Source organism: Desmodus rotundus, chromosome 3 (genome assembly GCF_022682495.2).
Source record: "Desmodus rotundus isolate HL8 chromosome 3, HLdesRot8A.1, whole genome shotgun sequence".
NCBI lineage: Eukaryota > Metazoa > Chordata > Mammalia > Chiroptera > Phyllostomidae > Desmodus > Desmodus rotundus.
Genome location: NC_071389.1, coordinates 60,963,019 through 60,990,880, shown reverse-complemented (window position 1 = coordinate 60,990,880; position 27,862 = coordinate 60,963,019). Strand labels below are relative to the sequence as shown.

Here is a 27,862-nt window from a genome sequence, read left to right as displayed (position 1 = left end):
TTTTTTTATTTAACAAAGATGTACTCTTTTTAAAAAATATTTTATTTACTTATTTTTAGAGCGGGGAAGGGAGGGAGAAAGAGAGAGAAGCATCGATGTGTGGTTGCCTCTTGAGCGCCCCCTGCTGGGGAACCTGGCCAACAACCCAGGCATGTGCCATAGACTGGGAATCGAACTGGCAACCCTTTGGTTCACAGGCTGGCACTCAATCCATTGAGCCACATCAGCCAGATCTATCTTAAGGAAACAGTTCCTAAAGGGTATTTCAGGGGTTGTTTCAAAGTAAGAGTACATGTAGTTGTATTTTAACAAACATGTTTACATATGCTCTCCACCTCCTGGTACTTTAATGAGGCCTTGATGTCCAATTGGCTGTAATGCAATCAGGTAAACATATTGACCGCTCACCCTTCAGGTCAAATAAAAAATGTTACAAACATTTGTTTTGCCCTAACTACTTTTTCTCATTTTTGAAACTGAATCTGAAGTTGAAGGCCAAGAGAAAATGGCCCAGTACCATAACGACTATAAGGTGAGACTATTCTCTTCTTAGAGGAGGGATAGGGTAGATAGACATAAAAAGAATTTCTTAAGTCCATGATTCTTTTGAATCAACTATTAAAGATGCTTATATAGCAGTTTACCTCATGCCTGTAAATCATTATGGTGCTGATTCATCCCTAGACTCAGGAATCCAGATCAGAACTGGACCCTTGCAATAGGATCGGTTCTGTGGTCCAGTGGGAGCTGTTCAGGATTCTCAAGGGTCATAGGAAAGGGAGGGCTTGTGGTTCTAGTTCTTCTAAAAAAGGAGTTTTGTGGGGGGTATCTGGACCACCCACTCACATTTTCCTGTAGTGCCTATGAAAAGGGTGGAATTCTCGGCCTGAACTCCAACCCACTAAATCAGAACCCTGCAGGTTAGGCCCAGGAATCTACGATTTTCACAAGGTCTTTGGTGCTGCTGGTGTACCCTAAACTTTGAGACTCGCTGTCCTAAGGCCCAACCTATGCTGTATCTGATATATTCACAACCTACCAAAGTGGTAAACCAAGAAACATTTTTATGAACCTTCCTTTATGGGTATTATTTTGTTTTATATAAATTTTTCCTGTGTTCAGATAAAAAGGATCTCAGCAACCCCAACCTTTTTATCAATTTAAAAAAATTCTCATAGCATGAAGTTTACTTTTCTAAGTTAAAATAAAATAAAGTTAATTTAATTTATCTTACAGTACCTATTGGTATTACAGTGTTGATAGCTGAGTATGTTAGGCTTAGGATTCAGTGATGCGTTCAGAGAATCTAGAGACTAACTGTAAGCAGTTTGTTTCAGTTAGGTAGGCTAAACATTTGTTGAATAAGATATAAAATAATTTCTGCTTTCTCAATCATAGTGCTAATCATTGCTTAGCATAGTGCCTGACAAATAGTGAGTAATCCTCAAATATTAGTGATGATTATTTTTACTACAACCTGAGCCCTTGCTGTGGTTGGGCTGGGGCACATCTGCATGAAGATGGCTTTTGCTAAATCTAATTTTATTTCAAGGCTTGGAAAAATGCTGGCAGGTTCCCTTCCGTCAGATGCTGCTTTCAGAAAGCTTGCTTATCTCCCGTTGTTGCCGATGTGATCGTGCCGATGGACAGTCAACAAGCTCCCTTACGCAATCTCTAGGTGTCGGACACCGTCCTGGACACCGTCCTGGACACCGAAGCGCTTCAGGGATTTCAACATCACCCTAAAGTCTAGATTCCAATGTGTCCCAGGTTTTACTAAACACAGCAAAGTAATATTGTGGACAGAAACACAATAAATTTGGTGGAGAGAGAAAATGCAAACTTGGCGGAATGTTTTTGAAAATATCACAGACTTTTGGAGCCCAAGCAATGTAACATTGTCAAAATACCATTTCCGTCTCCCAATATGATCACCTCTAAAAATAGAAAATCCCTTCATTGTAACTTGGCCAAGTGTATTGAACAAGGAAGTTTTTCACTTGGTAATGAGCTTCTTATTTTATGGTTGAAAATTTATATTCATTCATCCATCCAATAATTCTAGAAAATCTTAGTCTTGATCTCAATTGTGCCTCTTCCACATTTGCTGTATTGTATCTTTTGTGTACATTTTATGTCTCTTTCATGTATTGTTTCCTGTGTCTCTGTATTAATCCTTGATTCTTTATTTGGATCTCTCTTCCAGCTCTTTCAGTCTCTCTTTGGCAACATTAATCTATTATTTAACATATCTCTTCCAAATAACTAATTCTTTCTTCGGTTGCATTTACTCTGTTTCTTAATCCACTTGTCAATGCAGTTCTAGAAGTTCTACTGGGTTCTTCTCAAATTTACTTGTTTTTTTTTTATGGCCCCTTGTTTCTTGCTCAAGAGAAGCCATATTCACTCTATCTCAAGAAGAAGATAAGTTCAATTTTCTGTCTTATTTCTATAACAGAATTTACTATAAGATGTTTATATTTCATGTCTGATCATTTCAACATCTGAAGTCTTTGCAGGTTACACTTCGCTACCTGCTGTTTCTACGACTCTCTCTCTCATTGTACCTTGCTACCTTGTGTACTTTTGATTTGGGGCTGTGAGTTCATGTTCCTTGAAGCTTAATCTGTGAGAATGTTTTGAAATTGAGATGAAGTTAAAGTTTTCCACGCCCTGGTCTCTGTTGGCTTCATTAAAATTTAACCATCCTGTGAGGACTCCTGAAGCCCAGCTGCTGGCTTCATTTATTTTCAATCGTCTTTTTAGGTATGGTTTACATACCATAACATTTCTCTGAGTTCAACTTTATTTTTTGTTCCAACTTTTACAAGACTGTTGATGTATGGAGTAAAATATAGCATGTGACAAACTGAAGCAAAAAGATGACATACTTGTTGAGGGAGGAAGGGAAGGGGACTTAAATTATTTTGGTGAAAAGGAATGAGGCAAGCAGAAAGACTCAGGTATTTGTAAAATAAAGAATTGTTCATTAGAAATGTGGGTAAAGGAAAACGTAAGTGGAAGAGGGCCAGAAAAACTTTATTTGGTTATTTCCTACTCATTATTCGGGTGGCTTTGTGAATGCCAATTCTTCCTGGAAGCCATCCTTCAACTCTCTCAACCTGGCTTAGGGGTCCTTGCAGTAGAGACCCAGAGCTCACTGTATTTTTTCAATGAGGGTGATTGTCGGAATGTGTTCTCAGTGCTTGACTACTTTTCTGGTGCTTACTGTAGAGATCAGAGGTCAGCAAACTCCTGTGAGTCAAGTCTGGCTCACCATTTTTTCTGTAAATAGGTTTTACTGAAACACAGCCATACCCATGCACTTATGTGTTACGCATAGTTGCTTTATGCTATCATGACAGAGCTGAGTAGTTCCAACAGAGATCATACAACCTGCAAAGCCCAAAATCCAATAGTAACTCTCTGATTCTTTACCACAAAAGTGTGTCTAGTGTATGATCTCTATCTGGGCAGAACGGTGTCTACCTTGTTTGCTGCTGTATCTCTGGAACTTACCACGGTGCTTGTCACACTGAAGGAGCTAAATAAATATAGCTGAATGTAGGAACTGAATGAAAAAAGTTTTGAGAGACTTCTATTTTGGGGTGATATGAATTTAGAATGAATTAGAACTAATCAGAGAAATAAATGAAAGCATTTATGTAGGTAAAATCCCGTTATGAAAAACATTATAATGTTGTGTCAGGAAGTTAGCTGGATAGTAATCTAACTAACTAATCCAGTAATCTAGCTGGATTACATGAAAGTAATCAGGCAGACCTGGGTTCCATGCCTGCCCCGACTCTCACTGGGCGTATAGTTTTGACCAAACTATTTAACACCGTGAACATCAGCCCCTTGTTCTGGAGGTGGGACTCACAATCTGCACCCACATAGAGTGCCACCAGGAGTCAGTGAGATGCCGTGTGCATAGCCTCTGGTGTGGAACTGGTGCTCATTAAGTGCTGGTTCCCTCCCACCTTCTTTCCTTTTCCTCCATGATGCACCTCCTTCTCTGTCCTTACAGATGGACCACAAACAGTCCACTGGTAATATGGTTATAACAACCACAAATTAGCCTGCATCATTCATGTGTTAAAGGTCCTTAACCAGATAAAAGCCAATGTTCAGTTCGAACATAGTGCCCTGCCCTGTTGCTAAAGGCATGATGCTAAGTTTTCATCCTGCCCCGAAGGGCAGCCATCCTTTGATTCTCTCCTTACTTCAGAGCTTAAACATCCTTGCAATAAACACAGAATCTGTCTGGGCTTAGAATTCCCCTTTAGTTGAAAACAATGACTGAAGTGCTAGAAAAAGGGATCGTTTGGGTGGGGGGAATCTCTTAGTGTGGGGTAAGTTATGCTTGGTATAGTGGAAGTGGAATAAGACTTTTCAGTCTCAGCGGTTGCTCTTCCTACTATACGACTCTGCCTATCGGTGTGACTTGGACAGCTCGCTTAACATCTCTCAGCCAGTTTATTTGTGAAATAGTCTTTGTAGCAAATCACAAGGTTTTTTTGAGGGATAACATAGGTCTCATTGGGTAGAAAAATTTTAAATGGTATAGAAATATAGGTTTCTGCAATAGAATGGCAGAAAACCTGTTGGGATCAGAATGCTTTTTTTCCTGTCCCTAAAGAGTGAAGGGCTTGTCATCAGGGGGTGTAGGGACTCTGATGTGGTAGGAAAAAACATGTCACCTGGAGCCAAATGGCCTGGGTTCTCTGCCTGCCTCTGTCACCCGGTAACTGTGTGACCATGGCAGTTACTAGGGGATGCTGGCATCTTCCTTCGTCAGACTTGGATGACATACCTACTTCCCAGAGTTTTTGTGAAAAATCAGAGGGAATAATATATGCAAATTTACTGACTCATGTCAAACCCTCACTAAATGGTTGCTACTATTTTTTTTTTATTTGCAAGACTTATATATTAGGAAAGAGATAGTGTGGATGCATTTCAGTAAAATTGTCTTCCAAATGCCTTTTTGGAGGTCTTCATCAATTCTTTGCTGTGGGGTTTCCTGCCCTCACCGCCCCATTGCCCATTCTAGCGGCTCCTTAGGGCCTTGTTCCAGTTCCCTAGCCTATTGCTATTGGTGCTGTGGAGATGCTGGCAAGAAAATTAGCATCTCCCCCAGCATTTAGTGATGACTCTTTCTGTAGCAGGCAAAAGTATGAAAACTGAACACGTGTAAATGGAGTCTTCATTAAGTAACTGTTCTTGAAACATCTACTTGACAAGTCCCTTTAGAGTCACCTTTTGAACATAACTCAGGGCACCCCCCCTCCCCCGATAGCAAAAATAAACTGCTCCACAGCCGAAAGCAATGTGACATTTTCTACTAGATATCAATATTTTTCCATCTGACATTTAGTAGATCCTAGGCAACCGAAAAATACCAGCTGCCTCTAAGGCTGTTATTCATCATTACTGTTCTTATGTTCCATATTGTTAAAATTCATCGAAGCGATATTAATATTGTTCACTTGAGTGCTCCTTTTTCTTGTATTAGTTCAGCATTTTTCTCTGAAGTCCTTTCGTTCACAAATGTGCAATAAAATAGCCAGGCAAGGGAAAAACCTGGGCAGAGAATGGGAAGAACTTGCCCAGCACATTCCAGAGAAGAGAGAAGCCATTTCCATGCACAGTTCTCCGCTGATCACTGCGCCCTGCCGCTGAACTGAGATTTGTCCTTGCGTAATCGGTCCTAAATAGCTACTCTTTTGTATTCTTCTCTGTTATAGCGGGCAGAGATGTTCTTCTGAGACATGAGATAAAAGGCTAGTTATTTTTAAATTTAAATTCGTAAAAGTTTTGTCTTATCTTTCCTAATATTTTCCTGCCACAAATCCATCTGCGTGGCCTTGTAGAGGTTAACAGACTCCAAGCTAAGAGGCCTTGGACCTGCCGTAGCAACCTACATCACTTCCAGTATGGAACCAGAACACTCACTATCTCAGCACAGAAGCAAACTTCAGGAGACTTATTTAAAATCTCTGAGATTTCTCCAACATTACTTGTGGGCAAACAGTGACAATCCATGCCTTTATTTTTCAAAACACATTGAAGAAAAGGGGATTTTTGTCCCTCACCGTCTGGCTCATTTCCCCATATGATCTCACCTTTAACTGGAACATAACCGACAGAAGAAAAAAGCAAACAAAAGATAACCAGAGACATTGAAGTTAAGAACAATCTAACAATGGGCAGGGGGGAGTGGGGAGGGGACAGTAGGGAGAGGAGATTACAGGAACTACTATAAAGGACACACGGACAAAATCAAGGGGGAGGGTGGAGGTGGGGGAGGGAGGTGGGTTTGGCTGGGGTGGGGTGGAGGGATGGGGAGAGAAGGCATACAACTGTAATTGAATAACAATAAAAATTTAAAAAAAGGGGGGGATTTTTATTCGGAGTTTTACTCCAGGTAATTGAGAGGCCTTTTGCAGCCATGTCCTCGACCCACACAAGCCTGGGGAAGGGCAGCAAAAGCATGAAGGCTGAAGTAGGCTTTGTCTTAGCTTCAGTCTTTGATTTTTGTCACCGTGGCCCCGGACTGGTGTGTAGTCTGGGTGTTTATTGATAACAGTAACCAGGAGAACCCTTTGAGGCGAAATTTGACATAGAATTATTATTTATCAATGATAATTACAGCTAACATTTATTGAACACTTACTATTTGCCAGACACTTTTCTAAGTACTTTTCTTTTTCTTACGTAATGTTCACAGCAATCCTGAGAGATAGGCAGTACTATTTTTTTAAAGATTCTATTTATCTATTTAGAGAGAGGGGAAAGGAAGGAGAGAGGGAGGGAAACATCAATGTGAGAGAGAAACATTGATTGGTTGCCTCTCATACACACCCCAGTTGGGACCAAACCCACAACCAAGGCATGTGCCCCTACGGGGAATCAAACCAGCGACCCTTCACTTTGTGGGACAATGCCCAACTAACTGAGCCACACCAGCCAGGGCTGGGCTAGTATTATACCCATTTTATAGATGGAGAAACTTGCCTCCATTCACAGAGCTGGTAGGTTGCAGAACAAAGATTCACACCTGGCTTATGTGGCTCCAAGATAGGGGCACCAGATGAAAGCGACCTTGGTATTTCACTGTGTAGTGGCCTTGGACATGGATCTCTGCACTGCCCTGTGCATCATGCACAACACGGTTCTGGCTCTTACTTCTGGTTTCTCTGACTATGGAAGTGAGGAAGACTTATTGAAGAAACAACTTCAGCTGTGGTCCAGACCATTATCTGTTTTGTCATGTAGTGCCGAGAGACCCTTCAGTGTCCCACTCCATTCTTGTTCCATTCTGTTCCAGCCTCAGATGCTTGAGGCCTTTTTATTCTGACTCATTGCTCAATGAACTCGATTGCACAGCTTTGCTTGGGTGCCGAGGCCGAGTCAGCAGCTTGATAAGGAGTGCTGACCTCCCTCCTGTGTGGCACGTGTGGTCTCCGGGATGGCCGCGCTCTGCTGGAACACTCGGTCTTGTTAGCTGTGTGGACCCTTTGTGCTGCTCGCTGACTCTCTACACTCAGCTCCGCCCTTCCTGGACCTTTCTTCTCTGGCCAGCCCTGCCTGTGATCTCCAGGCTCTGGTAATCAGAGGAAAGAGGGGGCCTTCCCCACTTTCCCAGGAAGAGGAACTTTCTGATTGTGGTCTGAGCTGAAGCAGCCTTTCCTGTACTGAACTCTTTTGGGTATTGTCATTAACTATTCTGTGCCAGCACACAAGGGGTAGAGGTGGTAGTGCACCATTCATTTATTCACGACGCATTTATTAAGCACCTATTGACGTTCTAGGCAGTGCGCTGAGTGCTGGGGTTGCCGTGACAACTAAGATAAAAATTGTTCCTGCTTCCATAATTTACCATTCCTGAACAAATCAGACACAAAATGAGGCAACTGCAATACAATTTGATAAAAACTCTAATGGGAAAGAACTATTTTGAGAGCACACGGAAGGGGTACCTACAGCAGACCTGAAGGACTGGGACCGATTACTGGGGAGAAGTGACATCTGAGACTTGAAGGCTAGCTGGAAGTCAGGCAGGTGAAGAGGTTGGTAGTTGGGTAGTGAGAAAGAGTAAGGATTTTCAAGAACGAAGGAACAGCAAATTCAAAGGCCTGTAGGCACGAAGGCATGCAGAGCCTAGACATCCACGGTTAGCCCCGGACAGCGGAAGTAGTTTGAGATAGGCTGTGGCCAGATAAGAAGTTGGGGAGGTGAGTGGGGCTGGGGACGTAAAGTGTGGCTATCATTCCATTTTTGTATATATCACATAGCTTTCACAGACAACCTACTGCACCTTGAGTATTTTGCAGCAGGGGATGGAACTGAGGAATAACAGTTGTTGTCCTGCTGTATACTGGGGATGATGGATAATTTCAGAGACCTTGGCTTCTGAATCCTAGCCATACCATCCAGGGGCCCCAAGCCATCCAACTGTTTCTCTCCCCCAGGCAGAATCTCTTATTGTCTGAAGCATGTAAGAGCCTTTCTCCTTCTGCTACCCGTAGCACTCCCCATGCCCAAAACTGGTGCCCTTACTCAAGGTGCCCTCTGCTGTGTCCACAGCCAGACCTGACACGACCACTGCCGTGAGGGTTGACCACACTGCACCACTAGGCTCTAGGAAATGAATCAGGCCTTTCACGCTCACCAGCAGCCCTACAAAAAGGGGTAGTTTTCTCCACTGGTACAAATAAGAAAACTGAGGCTCAGAGACATCAAATTACTTGTCACCAGCCACAAAGCTAGAAGTAGCAAGGCAGCCTCTGGGCCTACTCTGACTCCAAAGCCATTATAACTATACAACAGTGCCTCTTTCCTTGTCACTATTATAGTTCTTACTAGGATCCCTTAAGTCTGCTCTTTCTGTTTTCTTGTTGATGCTTTTCTTGAAGATGAGTCCCCCAAAGAGTGGTTCAGAGACTTTTGAGGGGCCTCTGCAAGAGATGTCTCTAAATATGTCCCTCCCACAGAGGAAGGACCAAGTTCAGACACCACAAATCTTCCAAATATGCAGCATACCCTACTAAACTCTATCTCCAAAATTTAAGAAAGTCTCCTACCCCTCACCTTGATTAAAAATATTACAATAATTTCTGATGCTGGCTGGAATTTTAAAATTTTTCCCAGGGGATCTGGTGATTTTTTTTGCAAACATTTTGAGGTAGCCCTTGACATTTATGAGCATATCACCTATGTGCGCTTCCCCAGAGTCTCACTGAAAGTTGTTTTTTGATTTATTTTTATTTTTGTCCCCTTCTTTCATTACCATGTTAATGTTCAGTTTTAATGGTAAATAAAATAGGTTTTTCTGTCCCTCCTGCCTCTTCCTTCAAACACAGTAAAGTGCTAAGTCTTGTGGATCCTGCCAGTGCAGATGGACGTATTTGCTAGTGAGGGCTCCAGCTTCAGACAAGGGTACTAATGAATCAATCACCGAGCTTTTATTCAGTGTCTCTTTGCTAAGGCATAGCTTTCACCGCAGCCAGATGGCCCTGGTTCTGCACTCCTGAACGTAATCTGGACCCTGTCACTAATTACTCTTCTTCCTGGCAGCAAGTAGAAGAAGCAATTTTCAGATTGTTTTTATTGATCGCAGGGCATTTTCTCCAGAGTATTGCTCTCTATAAAAAAGGGGACAAAATAATTTCCAGTTAACACAGACAACAATTTTACACAGGAAAGGCAGTTTATGTAATGACTCGGAGTACCCATTTTAAAGTCAACAGGCCTGAGTGACTCCTCGGCTCTAATCTTTCCTAGTTACGTGTAGTTGGGCAAGTTGCTTAAACTCTGAACTTCAGTTTCTCCCTCCATAAAATGGGAATAATATTAGTTCTCAGAGCTGTTAGAAGGATTAAGTCAGCAGGGATCAAGTAAAGAGTAGTTTGACCCATGAGGTACAGTTATTATTATTACTCATTATCAAGAAACCCACCTACCTGTCTGTCTTCAGGCCAAGTTGATGTAGTTCCATCTGTTACTTGTCGTTCTTTTTTCTCCATGAAAATTCTCATTCTTCTTCGACAGTAAGACATGACCTTGCTTACACGAGTACTCTGATTCCCACCTTTTATAATTATAGGAAGTCCCCACTTAACGTTGATAGCCTCTTGGAACTACCGTGAAATGACATTATTATGAAATCAATTTGACCATAGGCTCATGGATATAAACAGGGGTTATATTAGTATAGCATCTGATTCACAGCATAACAACGCGACGTTATTTGAGGACTTGTATATGGTTAAATTAAGGCTTAAAGAAATTGCAGTTGACTTCTGCTTTCATTTAGCTTTTTTCAATACAATGATTATGTTTTCATTGCAGAATGATGAGGTGGAGTTTGTTCGAACTGGCTATGGGAAGGATATGGTAAAAGTTCTCCATATTCAGAGAGATGGAAAATATCACAGCATCAAAGAAGTGGCAACTTCGGTGCAACTCACTCTGAGCTCCAAAAAAGATTACCTACTTGGAGATAATTCTGACATCATCCCTACGGACACCATGAAGAACACAGTTCATGTCTTGGCAAAGTTCAAAGGAGTATGTGCTGTCCTTCTTAGATGCTGCCAGTCTTGGCTCAGAAGTCACTGTTTTATAACGTGATGATCTTACTTGCTTATTTCAAGTTCCGTTTGCTTTTTAATTCTATTTTTACATTTTTTTCTTTCCTATTTTAAAATTCCTAGCCTTACAGAAAAGGTTGGCTGTTTTTTTGTTTGTTCATTCGTTCGTTTGTTTGTTTTTTAAATTCACCTCTTTGTTCTCTTTTCTTGGATCTTAACTCTTTACACACAGAATCCTACTAAAGAATTTTACAGTTCTCTCTTGATTAGCATCATTGGCAAGTCAAAGTCTTGAGAGTGTTTCAGAATAGAAATTCACCATTTTTGTCATGCATTTCTTTGAATCTTATTATTTATTTTATTTTTTAAATGGTGTGCATTTATAGAAGTAAATACTATTTTTCTTCTTGGTATTATTATAGAAGAAAATCTTAAGTATGGGATACATTTTGATATTTATTTGTCCAACTTTGAATGACTTCCATATTTTCCCAACTCCGTGACCACGTAGTATCTGTATATGGCGGCAATTATACTCTTCCAAGGGCCTTGGAACTGATTGGATCTGGTATCTCAGCACTCTCACCCCGAGTTTCTTTACGTGTCAGGGAAGCAGCACATTTCTGGGCAACTCAAGATCATTTTTTTACTTGCTAGGAAGTCTAAGAAGGCAAAAAATGGATACCGGAAAGCTTCTTTTTTCATGCTTTTGCATGCAATCTGCACCCATGAAATGAATGAAATAACTGAAATATAAATTCTGCAAGGCATATTTCCACCCTCAGCCTTTCTCTTGCTAATCAGAATGGCCCAGCAAGCACAGGCAAGGCTGTGGAAAAGGCATGGCTCTCTTGAAAACACAAATTGAAAATGGGTGTTTGTGCTGCATTAAAAAAGAAAGCTGGGTAAAAAGATTTCTTACATTTTCTGTACTCTGTGAGAGGTACAGAAAAGTGAAGGAATGAATGTGGATGTTAAAAACTACTGAAATTCATTCATTTTTTAGATAAAATGAATTAATAGTCCTTCTATTTTTAGATAGAATGACTATATAGTCTTTTATCCAAACCAGGAAATTTTGTTATTTTTTAACTGAGGTATACTTGACACACAACATTGCATTTGACGTTTGTATAGATCACAAAGTGATCACCACAATAAGTCTGGTTAACATCAGTCACCATACACAGTAACAGAGTTTTTATTCTTGTGATGATAATGTTTAAGGTTTCCTCTCTTAGCCACTTTCAAATATGCAATATAGTCTTATTAGCCATAGTCCCCATGCTGCACATAGCATCCTCAGGACTTAATTTGTTTTATAACTGGAAATTTGTACCTGTGACTCCCTTTATTCATCTGTCACGGGTAGTTCACCCCCTACCCCACACCTCTGACAACTACCAATCTGTTCTCTGTATCTGTGAGCTTGGTTTTGTTTGTTTGTTTTGTTTTAGTGTTTGTTTTAGATTCCACATATGAGTGAGATCATACAGCATTTGTCTTTCTCCATTTGACTTTTTCACTTAGCCTAACGCCCTCAAGTTCCATCCATGTTGTCGTAAATGTCAAGGCTTCTTTCTTGTCGTGGTTGAATAACATTCCATTATCTATTCATCCATTGATGGACACTTAGGTTATTTCCACATCTTCGCTACTGTAATAATGCCGCAATAAACATGGGCGTGCACGTATCTTTTCAAGTTAGTGCTTTCATTTCCCAAACCAGGACACTTGTGAGAGTGAAATAGGATGGTATTAATACATGTTCTGCGACAACATGCATAAAATGTCTCACAAATGTCAGAACTATCTTGGAGAAACCTGCACAAATAGCCCATATTAATTATAGGCAATGCCACAGATAATCTGTAGACTATGAGAGTACCATAAAATATTGCCTAGAAATTAATATGAGGAATTTGTTTGGAATTAGAGAGCAGCTTTATGGGGGTGGAGAGCTGAGGATAGTCAATAGGAGGCCTGTCTGCAAGGCAAGAAAGCTGAAGTGGCCCTTCATTCCCATTTTTCCTTCAAAAACTGGGAGGCCTATTTGCCAGCCTCATAAAGAGACCAGAGTGTTTCGGAGTATACTGTGTAGCACTGTAGTTGGTGTGAGCGATGCCTCTGCTCACTGTGAGGAACATCTGAATGATAAGTTACTTATTGCTTATACACATCTACAAAACAGGTTTCTTTTAAAAACAAGATAGTCACATTTGGTGATGATGATTTATTAATTACACTTAGGAATTCTTGAGAAAAGTTGAAATCACAACCAATTCATCTCTCAAGAAATTTTCTAATTCTATGCTCCTCTGACTCTAGAAAGCTCTTGATCAGAAAAGAGAGCGCTGAGGATAGTACCAATTATTTTCAAGTGGGGCAGGTATTTCCGATCACTGGCATTTTGTTTCTTTTTGCAGATCAAAAGCATAGAAACTTTTGCTATGAGTATCTGTGAACACTTCCTTTCTTCTTTCAACCATGTCATCAGAGCTCAAGTCTATGTGGAAGAAGTCCCCTGGAAGCGTTTTGAAAAGGTTGCTTCATTTATTTGTGCCTTAGTCTAATTAAAGAAATGGGCTTCATGACATATGCTGAAATTTTAATGAAACAATGTTTTTTTTTTCTAATTTTCAGAATGGAGCTAAGCATGTCCATGCATTTGTTCATACTCCCACTGGAACGCACTTCTGTGAGGTTGAGCAGATGAGGAGTGGTGAGAAAATATTTTTCTTGCTGTGATTCTGCTGTAGCAATTGCAGCTTTTTCTTTTTTTTTCTTTTAAACTACCCTGTACAGGAAAACTGTAGAGAATATTGAAGGCTTTTAAATCTGAGATGGGAAAGAACATTGTGACTAAGGGTTACATTTTTAAAAATCTACTTTTTATCTTAAACATATAAAAATGAAATAATACTTTTTGCAACAAATCTGGGAGTTAAGTAGAGTAGTAATTTTTATTACCCAGTTTTGAGGTAAGAAAAAAAAAAGGCCCAAGCTGACAAAAAACCCCAAATCTCTGAACTTTCTGACCAGTACTTTTAGTACCAGACCATGCTTTAATTGTAATAACCTTCTTAGGAAATATCTAGTGAATAGCAATCAAGATTTCCTGACATTTTATTTGCATAATAATAAAACTACTCATGTTATTACTATAAAAATGAACCTCACTTCAAGCAGCAATGACACTTATATGCATATAATTCTATTCACCAGAAAATTTAAGAATTAACTGTGGACCATAATTACAACAACACCAGGCCTGAAAGTAGCGCATAGTACTTCTCCTGGAGAGAACCCAATCACACAGCCTCACCTAACTGCGATGATGTTGGGAAACATGGGCTAGCAGGTACCCAGGGAGAAGAGGAAATAAATTTAGTGAACATCTAGCAGTCTCTGCCAAGAAAGGTTAAGAAGTTTGAGTTAAGCCCTGACTGGTGTGGCTCAGTGGATTGAGTGCCAGCCTGCGAATCAAAGCGTCGGTAGTTCGATTCCCAGCCAGGGCACATGCCTGGTTTGCAGACCAGGTCCCCAGTAGGGGGCATGCCAGAGGCAACCACACACTGATGTTTTCCCCCCTCTTTCTCCCTCCCTTTCCCTCTCTCTAAAAATAAAAAAATAAAATCTTTTAAAAAAAAGTTTTAGTTAAAGGAAGACTGAAGAGAAACTATGAAGTTTGGCAAATAGGCCATTGGTGACTTCCACAAGAATATTTTAGCAGAGCCCTGGAGCTGGAAGTGGAATGGCCCAGGATAGGGCTCTCCTGGTCATAAGAAGAAAACTGGCTGCAGTTTACACTCTTGTTCTTTCCAGGAATTTCCAGGAGTTATCATCAGCCTGAACCGCGCAGCTGGCTGCTGCAGGGTAGAAAAACTAGTCACCATAATCAGAACAAAGCTATTTTCTTTCTGCAAAAAGCCACAAAGCTTTGGGGTATTGCAATCATTGTGGCAGTGTTCCCAGAAGCTGCAGCTTGACTCCCCTAGAATCCAGCATCCCTCTGACATCCCATGGGGCTGGCAGGGATCAGGGTAGGACAAGAAACATCTGCTGCCTTAACGGTGGGCAGTGTGTGTGGGCACACGTATATGGGTGCATATACCTTCCAGTGTTGTGTGTATGAAGATGGCATTTGTACTCTGCACCTCTTTGGCGAGTAGGGATGCATGCTCTTTGGGCAGCAAAGTTGAATTCATTTGCTTATTATCTAAGAGCTGGAATCATGAGTTGAATCAATGCCCTTGATTAGGCTTAACTGAAGAAAACAATCATTATTTTACACACACACACACACACCAGTCCACAAGGCAAAGTCTGTTATTACAAACCTCTGAGCAGGGGTTTTGGTGTGGGGCTGGCTATGCTGGTGAGAACTCTGCTCCCTCAAACACATGCACGTAATCACACGTTCAGCCATGCAACTCCCAAACTGCTGGGAGTACTTTTCCCAGCAGAATATGTAACTGGGTTTCTTCTAGTGAACCGGATTTATTCTTGTCAATTGAGCAAACATTTATAGGAAGCCTTCTGAATCTCCAACATCATTTTAGGCCCTCAAAGATTGCTATAAAATTCCCATTGCATTATTTAGGGTACTTTTGGCTGTCTCAAAGTCTGCTAATTCTATGGGAGAATTTGGAAGAGAGAAAGAAATTTGTTCACCCAAAGGGAGGAGGACTGTTATGTTTGTGACTTCGCACGCTCTGAGAGGAGAGCTAGGCTCTGCATGTGTGATGCAGGCTGTTGGTTTAGGTGTTATGTGGAAGCTGGATCTCCCAAACTCTTTCAGTCTCTGTGAACTATAAGCTTAACCAAGCCTTGAAGTCACTAGGCTGGTTGAATTACTAATTTGAACTCTATTGGGCCCCAAACTTCTGCACTATTTGAATTATAATTCACCAAATTTCTCCCAGTCTGACACTGATTATAAAAATTCATAGCTACATTGAGGAATGGAAGATGGAGATAAGATCTCAACTAAGAGAGACTGTTTTTTGGCATTAAAAATAAAAGTGTTAACATGGAAACTAGTGGAAGTAGGAGGATGATTTTAAGGAAGAGTTGATGACATTGAAGTCCTGGAGGAGAACAGATTGAAGAGCTGTCAGGCTGGGCAGACTGTGGACGTGAGACGGGCAAGTGGGAGACCCAGCACGGAGATGGCCACTGCTAAGAAGGCAGGTTACGTTCTGTATATATCAAGACTAAAGCGCCCTTCAGTTCCTCCCAAAGAAGAGTTCTTGGCAAACCCAAGGTCTTTTGAAACCATCTTGATTGTCACCCAGTTGTCCAAAAGCCCAGTTAACTTCCTTCTTTCTGGATGACATCATCTTTGCAGATCCAGAACTGCACACAGGGAACGTTTGCTCTCCCTGCTAAATGAGTTAAATGGACTCTCAAAGGCAAACGATGTTTAATTGATCTTCACTTCTTCTAGCACTGTACAAGTTTGAGGTTTTCTACTAGAATGATTTAATATAGTTTTAAAATATTCTGCTTTTAGCTATTTGTGTCCTTTTTTGAAGGTGTTAAATGTGGAAGCAATTATCCTCTTAATGACAGGATTTTTTTTTTTCTTGGCTCAGTAAAGCTTTGTGCTTTGTGACACCTGATGCGTAGGTAAGGAATTGGGCTTATTTTCTATTAATTCGCAGTGAGCTCCTTTCCCTTAGAGAACTGAAGGGTAGGATGTATGCTTCTCTGGGAGACAGACCACAATCTGTTAAGTGTGTAGGAGGACACTAAAAGCTAGAAAAGATTATATTCTAGCAGAATATAGATGTGAAAATCTTCCTTTTGCATTATTTCATAACCATGGCAGAAAGGCAAGAAAAAAAGCTGATTAAGTGCTTTAATGGGAAGTAATCTAGAAAAGGACAGTTTTTTTGGTTGAATTATTTCTTGCTGGTCTAAATTGCAGTCTATTTTGGAGTGTGTGAAGCACCCTATTTTTAGTCGATGGGTCCATCAATCTGAAAGGCTCAGGTTCTTACCAGTGTTCCGAAAGCTGGGGCACCGCCAGGAGAGGAGGTAAAATAAGCTCTCTGATTTTATCCGGAGAGTCTAATGTATGCCAAGGGGGAAAAAAAAACTCACATTCAAAGAGAATAGGTATTTGTTGTTGTTGTTTTTTGTTCACAGAATGATGAGTATACCTGAGAAGATGGTTTGCGTTCTGCCAAAACTGTGGCAAATAGTTAACTGTCTTTAGCAACATGAAACATTTTGTTCTGTGTGGAACTGAGGTCAAAAACACATTAGAAAATGCAACCACTTTCTCCACTTTCCAATTCTAGCAAGAAAATAGATCATTTCAAAGTTGCCTAGTGGGGGTGACTCTCTCGGAAGATCAATAAATCTTGCCCGGGGGCCGGAGATGGCTGTGGCTGCACATCAGAAGGAGTTTGCAGAACACGATGAGCCTTTGTGAAGCATGGGGAACATTGACAGGTGGTTGGAGTTCTAAAACAAAAGTCAGTTATGGGAAAATCATCATGAAGACCTTTGTAAGCATTTTCTGTGTGGTGGCCATTCTACTAAGTCCTTTATGTGCATTATCTGAGACACCTGTCAACTCTAGGTCTTCATCTCCATTTGACAGATGAGAAAATCAAGGTAGAAAGAGGTGGAGTGATTTTCCAGGGGACTAGTGCTCATACACTGGGGAGAAGGGGCACGGAGAATGCTGAGATTTGAATTTAGGGACTCTGAGGTCCAAGGCTGTGGGCTTCAATGGCCATGCAACAGTGCATCCAAGAACCCTCTTATGATTAAGGCTGCTGGAGGAGCCAGAGTCTTTTTTGGCTTACATGGGGGCGGCCAATTGAGGCCAGCTGTCTGAGAAAAGATGCAATAGGTAACATTTGTCTTTGGTTTTCCTTTACCTCCCTTAATCCCCCTTCAGGTCTTCCCACTACTGTTTTAACCCCACTCCTGATTGCAAACCCAGCTTCATTGCTACAGGATTTTATTTAAAAAGGGATTACTGTTGGAAATAGATTATATTAGTTTATAAAGGTTTTAGGAGTCAGTTCTTTAAGGGGGTCTTTGTATCTCAATAAGAAATTTTTAAGGAATAAAAAGTTGTCAAGATACATAAGGGCCACTTCTAAAAGTGATGTTTGCATTTCAGACCAATGGAGATGGTATTTTTCAATCTGGGAGCTCTACATGAGGCCCCCAAAGCAGACTATGAAATGAGAAGTGGCAACCTTCCTATGTCCTAGAAAGGCCTCTTTTTGTAAAGAAATGGGGAGAGTTAAAGGGAGGAGAAAACATTGTGTGGACGGAAGTGACTCAAAAGGAGGAAGAGAAGCACTGACTCTCACATTGGGGACTGACTTCAAACTCCACTTCTGCCGGCTCCTAGGCATGTGACTGTGGGCAAATGATTACAAGACCCCTGTATGAAAATACAGTATCTGGGTAACAGAGTGGTGAGAATCAAGTAAGATGAAGACTGAGAAGGACAGCAACTAAAATCGTGCTGGTAGTAAAGGTATTCTTAGCTGACCCTGGTGTGCTCCCCTCCCCTCTGCCACACTGTGTATCAGAGATGCGGGTGGGGTGGTCGGGAAGAGAAACCGTAAAGACCGATGGAGGAGAACTGTCTTGGAGAAAAAGACTCTAGGTTGTGAGGTACTTATTTCTTGATGTGAATCAATCTTGTTGCACTCACTCAATCATTCGTTGATTCCACGGGTACTTATTGATTACTTCTACAATTCTCTTGGATTTGAGACTTAGACTCACTTGGACTAGCACTTAGAAATGCTGATTTTTCAAAACGACATCTTCATCTGTCTAGAATCTGATAAACCTGGCCATCTTAAAAGTATCAAGGCATTGCTGGTGTCTTTCTCTTGATTCTCCTGCATATATAACTTCCAATGAGAACTTTGGAGTGATAAACAAATATCAGTTTTAGCTTTACCACATTATCCTGGAACGCTCTGGCCAGAACACCTTATTTAATCAGAACATATTTGATCAGCAGGTCTACCGCCAACCACTGGCCATTGCCCTCTCTGGGAGATGCACACACGCAGCCAGGGAAATACCAAAATACAGTCACCATTTATCTACTTCTGAAACGGCACAGCTCCTGAATTAACCACAGCAATTGAAACCACACGGGTGATGCAAGCCATTAAATTACTAAGCGCTGCCCTGGACTGTAATTGTGGATCATGAGTTATATTCTTATTCTTCGACTAAGACCATGTGAAACATAGTGATGCCTGACACTTCCAGCCCTTGATTTATGTGCTAAGCAGGCCGGGAAGGTTAGATATTAATCAGGCCTAACTTCAAGACTGAAAAGAGGAGACCTCAGTCATCCTGCCAGGGCACTGTGCTAGTGGGGGCGTGTACCAAAGTGCCCCCTGAACATCCAGACCATAGTGATGTTGATTCCTGAGTTTCCCCGGCTCTGCAACTCTCTCATTACAAAACTTCTGGTCCTCTCCAGGCGAACTTCCCCATGTTCTGACAGTCTGAGGGTCTCTCATACGCTCGAGGAGTAGTTGGCACCACTGGGTACAACTCCTGCCTCGCTGGCCCTGCTCGGCATTGGCTGTGCCAGCTACTGCTCCTTGGGAAGAATGATGTTCTCCACAGAACACTGCATGCTGGTGTGGTGGGGGGGATGGGGGGACAGACTTCTCAGTGTCACCTGGTGCCATGTTCTCTTCAGGCTTCACCAAACTGTTGTAGCTACAGTGTGTTCCACAAAGAAAAAGATAATTGTCCCCTCACTAACTCTGAACTCCACCTGCCCCCTGGGCCCCGAGCTAAAACTGCCTGGTACACAGGTCAACAGCTGATTCAGATTACACTTGTCACCCTTCCACCTCCCCCATTCACCTCACGGAAAGACATCAGGGGTGCAGGAAAACCATATCATCCCCTGCATTGTTTTCAGCTCTGCCCTCTTTCCCCCAGGTGCCTATGAACCAACTTTGTCCCTTCTCCCTCAGCCCCAAAACCAAAAGCCTTTATTGGTATGCACTTAGGCAGATCTACACCTTGTGTGTTGTCAGCCTCATCTTCCCAGTCTCTATTTAGGCTCGGCCAGGCTTACCCTGCTGTTCATTCCTGAAGTTGTTTGACTTCGCTGCACGCATAACCACAAGGGAACTGAGGGTCTGGCAGTGACGGGAGCCATAAGTCAGTGTAGGCACTCAGCACCAGGACTACCCTACAAAAGAGTCACAGCAGCAGACAGAACTGCTCTGTAGGAGTTTATTAAGTCTTTTCAGCATGATTGTTGAATGAGGCGCAGCTCAAAAAGTGGAAGGCATTTGGCCTAGAAGACAACCCTACATGTAGCTGAGAGGATGGCAGTCATTTCTGTGGGCTTCAACAGAATGTGGAGGAGTAGTCTTTGACCTTCAGTTCTCCGAGGCCAGGAGGGGGCCGGGAGTAAAGACAGAGAGAAAGGAACACTATCCTCACCATTTGGACTTCAGAGGGGTCAGGGAGTCGGAAAACATGGGCAGTGATGTAGTTCTCTGGATAAGCATAGTGTGCCATGTTTTAACAACCAGGATGCTCAGGGCCGGGTATCAGTAAGAAGGCACTGTTTGATGACCCCACCCCTTCTCACCTTTTTACTTAAAACAGGACCTCCAGTCATTCATTCTGGAATCAAAGACCTCAAGTTCTTAAAAACGACCCAGTCTGGATTTGAAGGATTCCTTAAGGACCAGTTCACCACACTCCCTGAGGTGAAGGACCGGTGCTTTGCCACCCAAGTGTACTGCAAGTGGCGCTACCACCAGTGCAAAGACGTGGACTTCGAGGCTACCTGGTATGAGCACGTGCTAGGGCCTGGCGCTGGGACAGGTAGTGTCTGCCCTTGTCTCTGGGGCCTGAAGTTCATGAAGTCTTCCATTTAAAAGGGAAACTCAGAGGCCATTCAATTCAACTGCCCCAGTGTTCAAAGTCCCTTCTATTGTATAACAGAAAGCCAATGATTTTACCTTGAGTTAATAAATCTGCCCTTGACTCTCAGATACTATTAGCAACAATGACATTGAATGGACCCCCTAATTTCTGTGATCCTCTGCATTTAATTGATTAAATCAGTAGTTCTTAAACATGATTGTGTTATTAGAATCACATGGAAGGCTTGTTAGAATGAATGCATGTCACTGGGCCCACCCCCAAAAGTTCTGACTCTCTAGGTCTCGGGTGAGGCCTGAGAACTTGCATTTCTAACAAGCTCCCAGGTGATGCTGGTACTGCTGGATCAGAAGCCACATGGTAAGAACCTCTGTATCAAGTGAGGATAATGATGTTTTGCAGAAAGGGCTAAACTAGTATGACCAACTTGTTCCAGTGTGTCAAGGACATTCCTGATTTTGACACTGAAAGTCCCATGTCCTCAAGAAACCCCTTGGTCCCAGGCAAACTGTGACATGTGGTCACCCTAGGCTAAACTCAAAATGAGGTAACATTCACTGAACTACTTTATAAATTATAAATACCTTAACAATATAAAGATATGATTATTATTATAATATCCTTACAAGCAGCAATTAAGTCTCTGAACTCCTGGAGTTTATTTTTGACCAGGCATCTCGTTTCTTTGCTGCAGGTCTAATTGTTAGAGACTTCTCTGTATGACGGGCTGGAGCCTGCCCCTGGCAGCTTGCTCCCACTGGTACAGCTTTGCTCTGCTCCTCTGATTATGTGACAGGTTGGGCAATGCTCACAGAGCACCTCACCCCAATCTTACTTTTCCTTTTTTATTTCACATGTTTCCCATGGCAGCAGCCTGATGTGTTTGTGGTGAAAAGAGCACTAAATGGAGTGTGCCAGAGTCGGGGAACTACTGAAGACTTTTAAAAAGACTTCAAAAGTATTGAATACTTTCAGTGGGCCTCCCACTAAAGAGAAGGATGTAGAGTGGAACATTTAACTTTTAAACTCAGATTCCTCATCTCTTAATTGGGGATAATAGCAGTATCTGCCTCAGGTATATTGAGAGAATTCAATGAAGTAATCCCAAACGATATTCAGCACAAAGAAAAAGCCCCTAAAATGTAACAATTCAAGGAACCAGCCAAGCTGAGCTGGAGTACCTGGGAGCTTTCTTCATAGGTTCTTCCACCATGGAAGGAGGCTTACCCTGGAATTCCCACTGGGCCCTGGTGCCAGATCAGGAAGATAGCCTGGTGACGCTCTATATGTTTCTTGAGTGGTGTGGATGTGTAAGGGAATGGGAAGTGAGATTTTTTAATATTACAAGGTATTAATCTCTTCTAAAATCAGTAATAAAATTGTTTTCTGAGGGACAGGAAGGTCACTGCTTCTGAGCTTTATGTACATTCCTACAGACCACCCTATGAGTCCTTAGTTCTCTTTTCTGTGTTTTAGGGACACCGTTCGGGACATTGTCCTAGAGAAATTTGCTGGACCCTTTGACAAAGGCGAGTACTCGCCCTCTGTCCAGAAGACCCTCTATGACATTCAGGTGCTCTCCCTGAGCCAGGTTCCCGAGGTACGTGTCCTCACTTGCCATTCTGTGGGCTGAGAGCACTGGCGTCTCCTGTCAGCTCTGAAAGAGGGTTGAGAGTTAAAATAAGAAAGTGGAAGACACATGAAAAACGACATCTGTTGTTCAAAAGCTTGTTATAGCAAGTGAGAAGAGAGCAAAAAATGGAAAAATCTGTCCAACCTGAAAACGCAGGCCACTGCTATAGCTCTTTAGTTTTGCTGAAAACTCTCTGAGTCTCTTCAACCTGCCACAACTAAGCCTCATATTCGGGACATTCACATGCCCCGAATATGAGAGAGAATTAGAGCAGCAGACCATGTGTGCAGAGATACAGAGAATGAAGGACAGATTCAGAGAGACTTTATCGACATGTCCACCCATCCGTCCGTCCACTTGATATTACTGATGGTTATTATGCCTCTGTCAACACATGAGGAACACAAAGATGATTTAGACATGGCTGCTATCTCCAAAGATCTCCTTATTCAGTCAAAGAAGAAAATAAGTAAACTAACAATACAATAAAGAATAGAGTACTACGGAAATGCAGAGGAAGGCACCTAACTCAGGTATGGGGACAGTGCCCGCCAGGCTTTCTAGAGGGAGAGGTGTTTGAGTTGAGTCTGAAGGGACAAATGGGGTTTATCTGGGCTCACACTCAGAAGTGAGGGAGCAGGGTAGGTGTGGAGACAGGAGGCAGCATGGAACAGTCATTTCCTGTTGAGGGTTTGCCGTACGTGAAGCTCCGCAAGTGAACATCTTGCCACGTGCCTAGCAATGAGGCAAGAGTAGATCCGCAGGGCCTCTGTGGTCTCCTTTCCAGCCTGCACTTTATCCTGAAAGCACTCAGGAGCCACTTGGGGGTTTAAGCAGGATATAGTACCACCAGATTTGCATTCCAGAAAGACCACTCTGAAAGGGCAATAGACTTCAGACAAGAAGAACTGTTGAGAGGCTGTTGCAGAAACCTGGAAAGCAGGCCTGAACTAAGGCTGTGATGGGATGGGCAGGAATGCCCTGCTGGGATGCCCTGCTGGGCCTGGGCAGCAGGGACCCCTGCCATGGCTAGCACTGTGGATGTCCACTTCAGGCCTTCCTGTGGCTGTTCTTCTCTCCACCAATAAAAAGTCAGTGAGACCAAGACAAAAAAAAAAACAAACTTCAGAAGCCCATGCATTCCTTCTAGAGCACTCTCTGGATACCCATAATCCAGAATTTCCTGCCAAAATAACCTGAGACTAATTCTAGAACCTAAGCAATTCTCGTCCCTGGAACCATCCTTTGGAGGGCAGATCATGCCATCTGTATGTGCACCCTTAGGCCTGAGAGTCAACAAGTCAGATGTTTGCAGGAGGTGTGCATGGGGCTTGATATACAAGCTGGGGTGTCCACCCACCTGACTACAAGAAAGAAGATGGGGTGGGCCAGGGCTGGGGGCTGACTCTTCCCACACTACTATGTCCTGGCATGGCACTCGGAGGAGTTAGAGAAGTTCCAATTAGATCCTAGCCTTCCAGGTCGTTTCGAAGGTATATTTGCCAAGTTAGAAGGATAGAACATATTTCACATAAAAGTTTTTTAGCTTGATTTATAACTTTTAAATCTTTAGACATCTGGTATGTGGGCCTCCCATTACACTCTTACCCCAGGGCGCACAAATGTTAAGGAAAGGCCTGGTGAACTAGCAGCAGAATGAGGAGAAATTTAGGAGATTGGCTGGCCAGCCCCAGGGGGCCAGTTAGATGTTGAAGCAGTCTCCCAGGTTTTGGATCCAAGAAATTCTTGCTTTTCTGAGAGCAGGTCTTGTACATGGAGAGGAGAAGAGTGGGTGCCTCATCTAATAATAGGACTAGGAGGTGAGACAAAGGACTGAGGCTGGGTTGGTGGGGGAGGGGCTGAGTGGCAGACGGATGCACAGTTGCCCAACGTGATGTATATTATTGTGGATTCCAGATAGAAGACATGGAAATCAGCCTGCCAAATATCCATTACTTTAACATAGACATGTCTAAAATGGGACTGATCAACAAGGACGAGGTAAGAACTTTAAAAATCTTTATAGCACATCTACCCTCCCTCCCCCCTTCTTTATAAACTTGGGATGGTAATATGACCGACCAAAACCCGTAAGAGCTGTTGCCTTTGGAATATTTATAGTTGCCACTGACTATAGCCCTCAGACTCTGGGCCTCTCGGCGTGGGAGGCCGGAGTACCCTGGAAGTGGAAGAGTGGTTAGGAGAAGGGTTGGGCGGCCCAGAGAGAAGGACAGAGAAAGAACACAGTGTGCCCGAGGAGCAGCTCTGACATCCCCTTCTCTGAAACGGGCTGCACAAGGTCCCAGCTTCAAACGATTCTATTTTCATTTCGTCCATCATCTCCAACTCTTGATTAAGCAGTCAGTTCAGTAGCATACAATATACACAGAAAAGATGAAAGTGTATTTGTGTTTCTACTTGCAATCACAGGAGGCAAGATGGGGAAATTCAGTTTTTGAAAGGAAACCTTGTCTTGGAAGAAGTGCTTACTTACCCTGACTGGTTTGAAGCCGTGGCAGAAGGTGAAACCAAGTCCGAGGGTCTGGCTGGACACCCTGAGTGCATGGCGGGTAGCGCCTCGGAGCCAGTCCTGGGAAGCCACAACCGTCCCTCCCCCTTGGACCACTTTCCAAACAGCAGGATTTCTTTATTTGATTCATCCTTCCACAGGCTTCTAGAATATGAAAAGAAACCCCACTATTTTGGCAGCTTCTTTTAGTGTGTGGAGGGAACGAGATAGGGAGATAGGGAGGGGCCATCTACCAACATGGCCCTGCTGCCATAGAATCGTATCCTTTGGAGAACAAAGACCAGTGAAGGAGTGTCCAGAAGGTCCTACGTTCTGGGGCCCCCCTGCTCAGCAGCCTTATTAGTCACAAGGCTTCTCGCCAGGCACATGTTTCTCTGCTCTGCAAATTATGTTGACAGCTTCACTGGGCAGAGCACCACCCCAGCTGCAGTGGAGGCGGAGGAGCAGCGCCGGGAAACAAAGCCAGGCTTAGGTGCCCGCTGTAGCTGATTCAGAGCCCTGAGCTGCGGCTGAGAGCCGCGGTCACCCCACGTGCTGAAAGGAGGGGGAGCAATGTTTACTTCAGAGGAAGGAAAGGACGTTGATGATCAGAATGCCATTAATTAGGATGTAAAGACTTTTAAAAACGATTACCTTCTAAAGGGGAGGGACCTGAAAGTAACCAGGGCCCTGTTCACGGTGGGGGAAACAAAGAGCCCGAAACAAGGCGTACTTAGTTCAGACCCCTCCCCGCGCCCCCACCGGCAGAGCTGCGGCTGTGTCTGCACTTTGGGGATGGCTGGAGGCGCTTCCAGGCCCTCACCCAGCAGGTGTGTATAAAGTGAAGGCAACACACGAGAAGCAGAGAGTCAGGACATGCTGACAATAGCAGAGAAGTGGCAAATGACAGGGTGGAAAAAAGAACTCTAAACGCACAGCTGTCTGGAGCCGTTGAGAACAGAGAGAGCAACCCTGCGGACCTCAGATGCGGAGGGGCAGGGCGGTATTAGGGCTCTGGACAGTGATTGATGTTCAAAGTGAGTCATCAAGCAAAGGCCAAGCTATGTTCACTACGCTATTTAAAAGGCAGGGATGTATAATGCATTTGAGAAACATTTATATCCCAATGATTAAAATTTTTCTTAAACTCTAATTTTTTGGAAAATTGACTCATCTGTCAACTGTTTCTAGAAAAATAAGGCATTACCATGCTTGAAGAGACTTGATTGTAGGACATATACATTTTCCTGTTTAGCAAGCTGTTGTTTTTGCCCTTGATTTAATGTTGATTCATAGAATAAAGGAGAGTTCTATTTCAGTGTCTGTGAAGTTACAATGTGGCTTTTCTGCAGGTCTTGCTCCCATCAGACAATCCCTATGGCAGAATCACTGGTACAGTGAGGAGGAAGCTGGCTTCCAAGCTGTGACATTGGAGCCCAGTTGGAGTCCACTCTGGGCTGAAGACTTCCTTCAGCCACTTGTGATGCTGGATATCATAGCCTGTAACCATGCGGACTTTCATCTTAGTATGTTGATTCATAGTGTGCACTTTCCTCTTGTATGAAAGAATTCCACACCTAGCTCAGCAGGGTGTCTTATGATGATTAACTCCAACAGGCTTTGTGGATACAGTTTATTTCACAAATGCAGAGCAGTGTTAGAATAATCATATATTAATATTTCTTTTTAGCCTATCTTAGAGAAGCTTTGGAATCAGTTCACTAAGAAAATAATCATGAATTAATGGAAGTGTCATATCAGTTAATTTGCGTACAAGTTTAAGAAGCAAGCATTGTTTTCATCCTACTGATGCTAAAGCTTTGCTTCCGGGTAGTGCAGAAACGTGATGAACAAAATCATATTTTGAAATATATCACTGTTGTGGCTTCAGCTAGACTGCATAATGGAATTTTTAAGAATCCTTTAGTTTATTCCTACTCTAAAAGTACTTTTGTAATCTTACTATATTGGTTTTATGACTTTTACAATCCTTAGAGAATATTTAGTATGCGTTGGGGGCCTGAAAAAAAGTATACGTTTTTCCTTTCAATAATGAATCACTTTGACACAAAGAGCACATTTAATAAAGCGAAGTCAATACACCGATGGATAAACACACACATAGAAAGAAGGCTAGAAACTGTGTATATGGCGATGTCAGCAGTGATGGTTTCCGGACGGTGGGGCTCTGAGTGGTTATTATTTTTGGCCATGTGCTTTTCCGAGTCTTTCAGACATGATCATTTATCATCTACATAATCAGGGAAATAAATATAATTGATGATTCAAAGATGCATACAAATTGGAGTGGTGTTTATATCAATGGGCAAAATCATATATATATGTCATAAAGCTTCATAAACTATAATTTTAGAAACCTATTATGAAAACCTGTCCACGTGACCATTCTAAATAATCTTCCTCCATTAAAAACTCTATGCATTTAAATTTTAAAATAATCTCCATTTTAATAAATGCTTTCACATGAGCATTTAGTATAATTTGATAATTCTGCTTCATTCACTTTCATAATATTACTACTTAAGGCAGCACGTATAGTGTTTAATTTCACACTCATTTAAGTCCTGGTTCTGCCTCATACTAGCTGACAAGCTTCCTTATGTAGAAAATGGAGGTGCAAATAGAACCTACCTCATAGGTTTTTTGAGGATAAATGGGTTAACGTTTGTAAAGTGCTTTGATAGTATTCATGTCTGGCACATAGAAATTCTGAATGCATTTGTTAAAAGAAACATGCCGCCTTCTTTCCATCTGTTATTAGACCCAAGTAGAAAGTCCTCAGTGGACTTTGTGGGTGGGGTGAGAGATGGAAGGTCTGGGAGCAACAAACCCTAGAAGATGCTGAAGGCCACTCACTAGCTAGTGCTGGAAAGAACAGGAGGTAAGAAGGAGGAACTCATTTGACAAGGCAAGGTTTGTGCCATATCGAATACTCATGTTACAAAATGTGCTTCCACATCATGTAACTTGCATGGCCCAATGGCTAGTACACTTTATTCCTCTGCTGATTTGATAATTCTATTCAAAGAGGAATTTAGAGTCTAACATGATTTTTCCCGAACAAGCAAACAATATGAAAAACTTAATTAAGCCCTTCCTTCTTACTTGATAATCTCTTGGTCATGTAAGTTACAGAAACACTGTAGTGGCTTCAGAGAAGCAATCCACGCCAGAGCAGAACAC

At 42.4% G+C, this 27,862-nt stretch overlaps 1 protein-coding gene across 1 annotated transcript; it reads left to right on the top strand.

The window, feature by feature from the left end:
- The first annotated feature begins 434 nt into the window (after positions 1-434).
- On the top strand, positions 435-27,135 carry LOC112309394 (uricase). The gene is made up of 8 exons (XM_024565601.3): positions 435-532; positions 10,357-10,575; positions 13,025-13,141; positions 13,242-13,320; positions 20,235-20,421; positions 21,993-22,116; positions 24,067-24,150; positions 26,011-27,135. Exons 1-8 carry the CDS (start codon positions 506-508, stop codon positions 26,083-26,085), a joined length of 912 nt encoding a protein of 303 aa, XP_024421369.2. The 5' UTR covers positions 435-505; the 3' UTR covers positions 26,086-27,135.
- Positions 27,136-27,862: the final 727 nt, after the last annotated feature.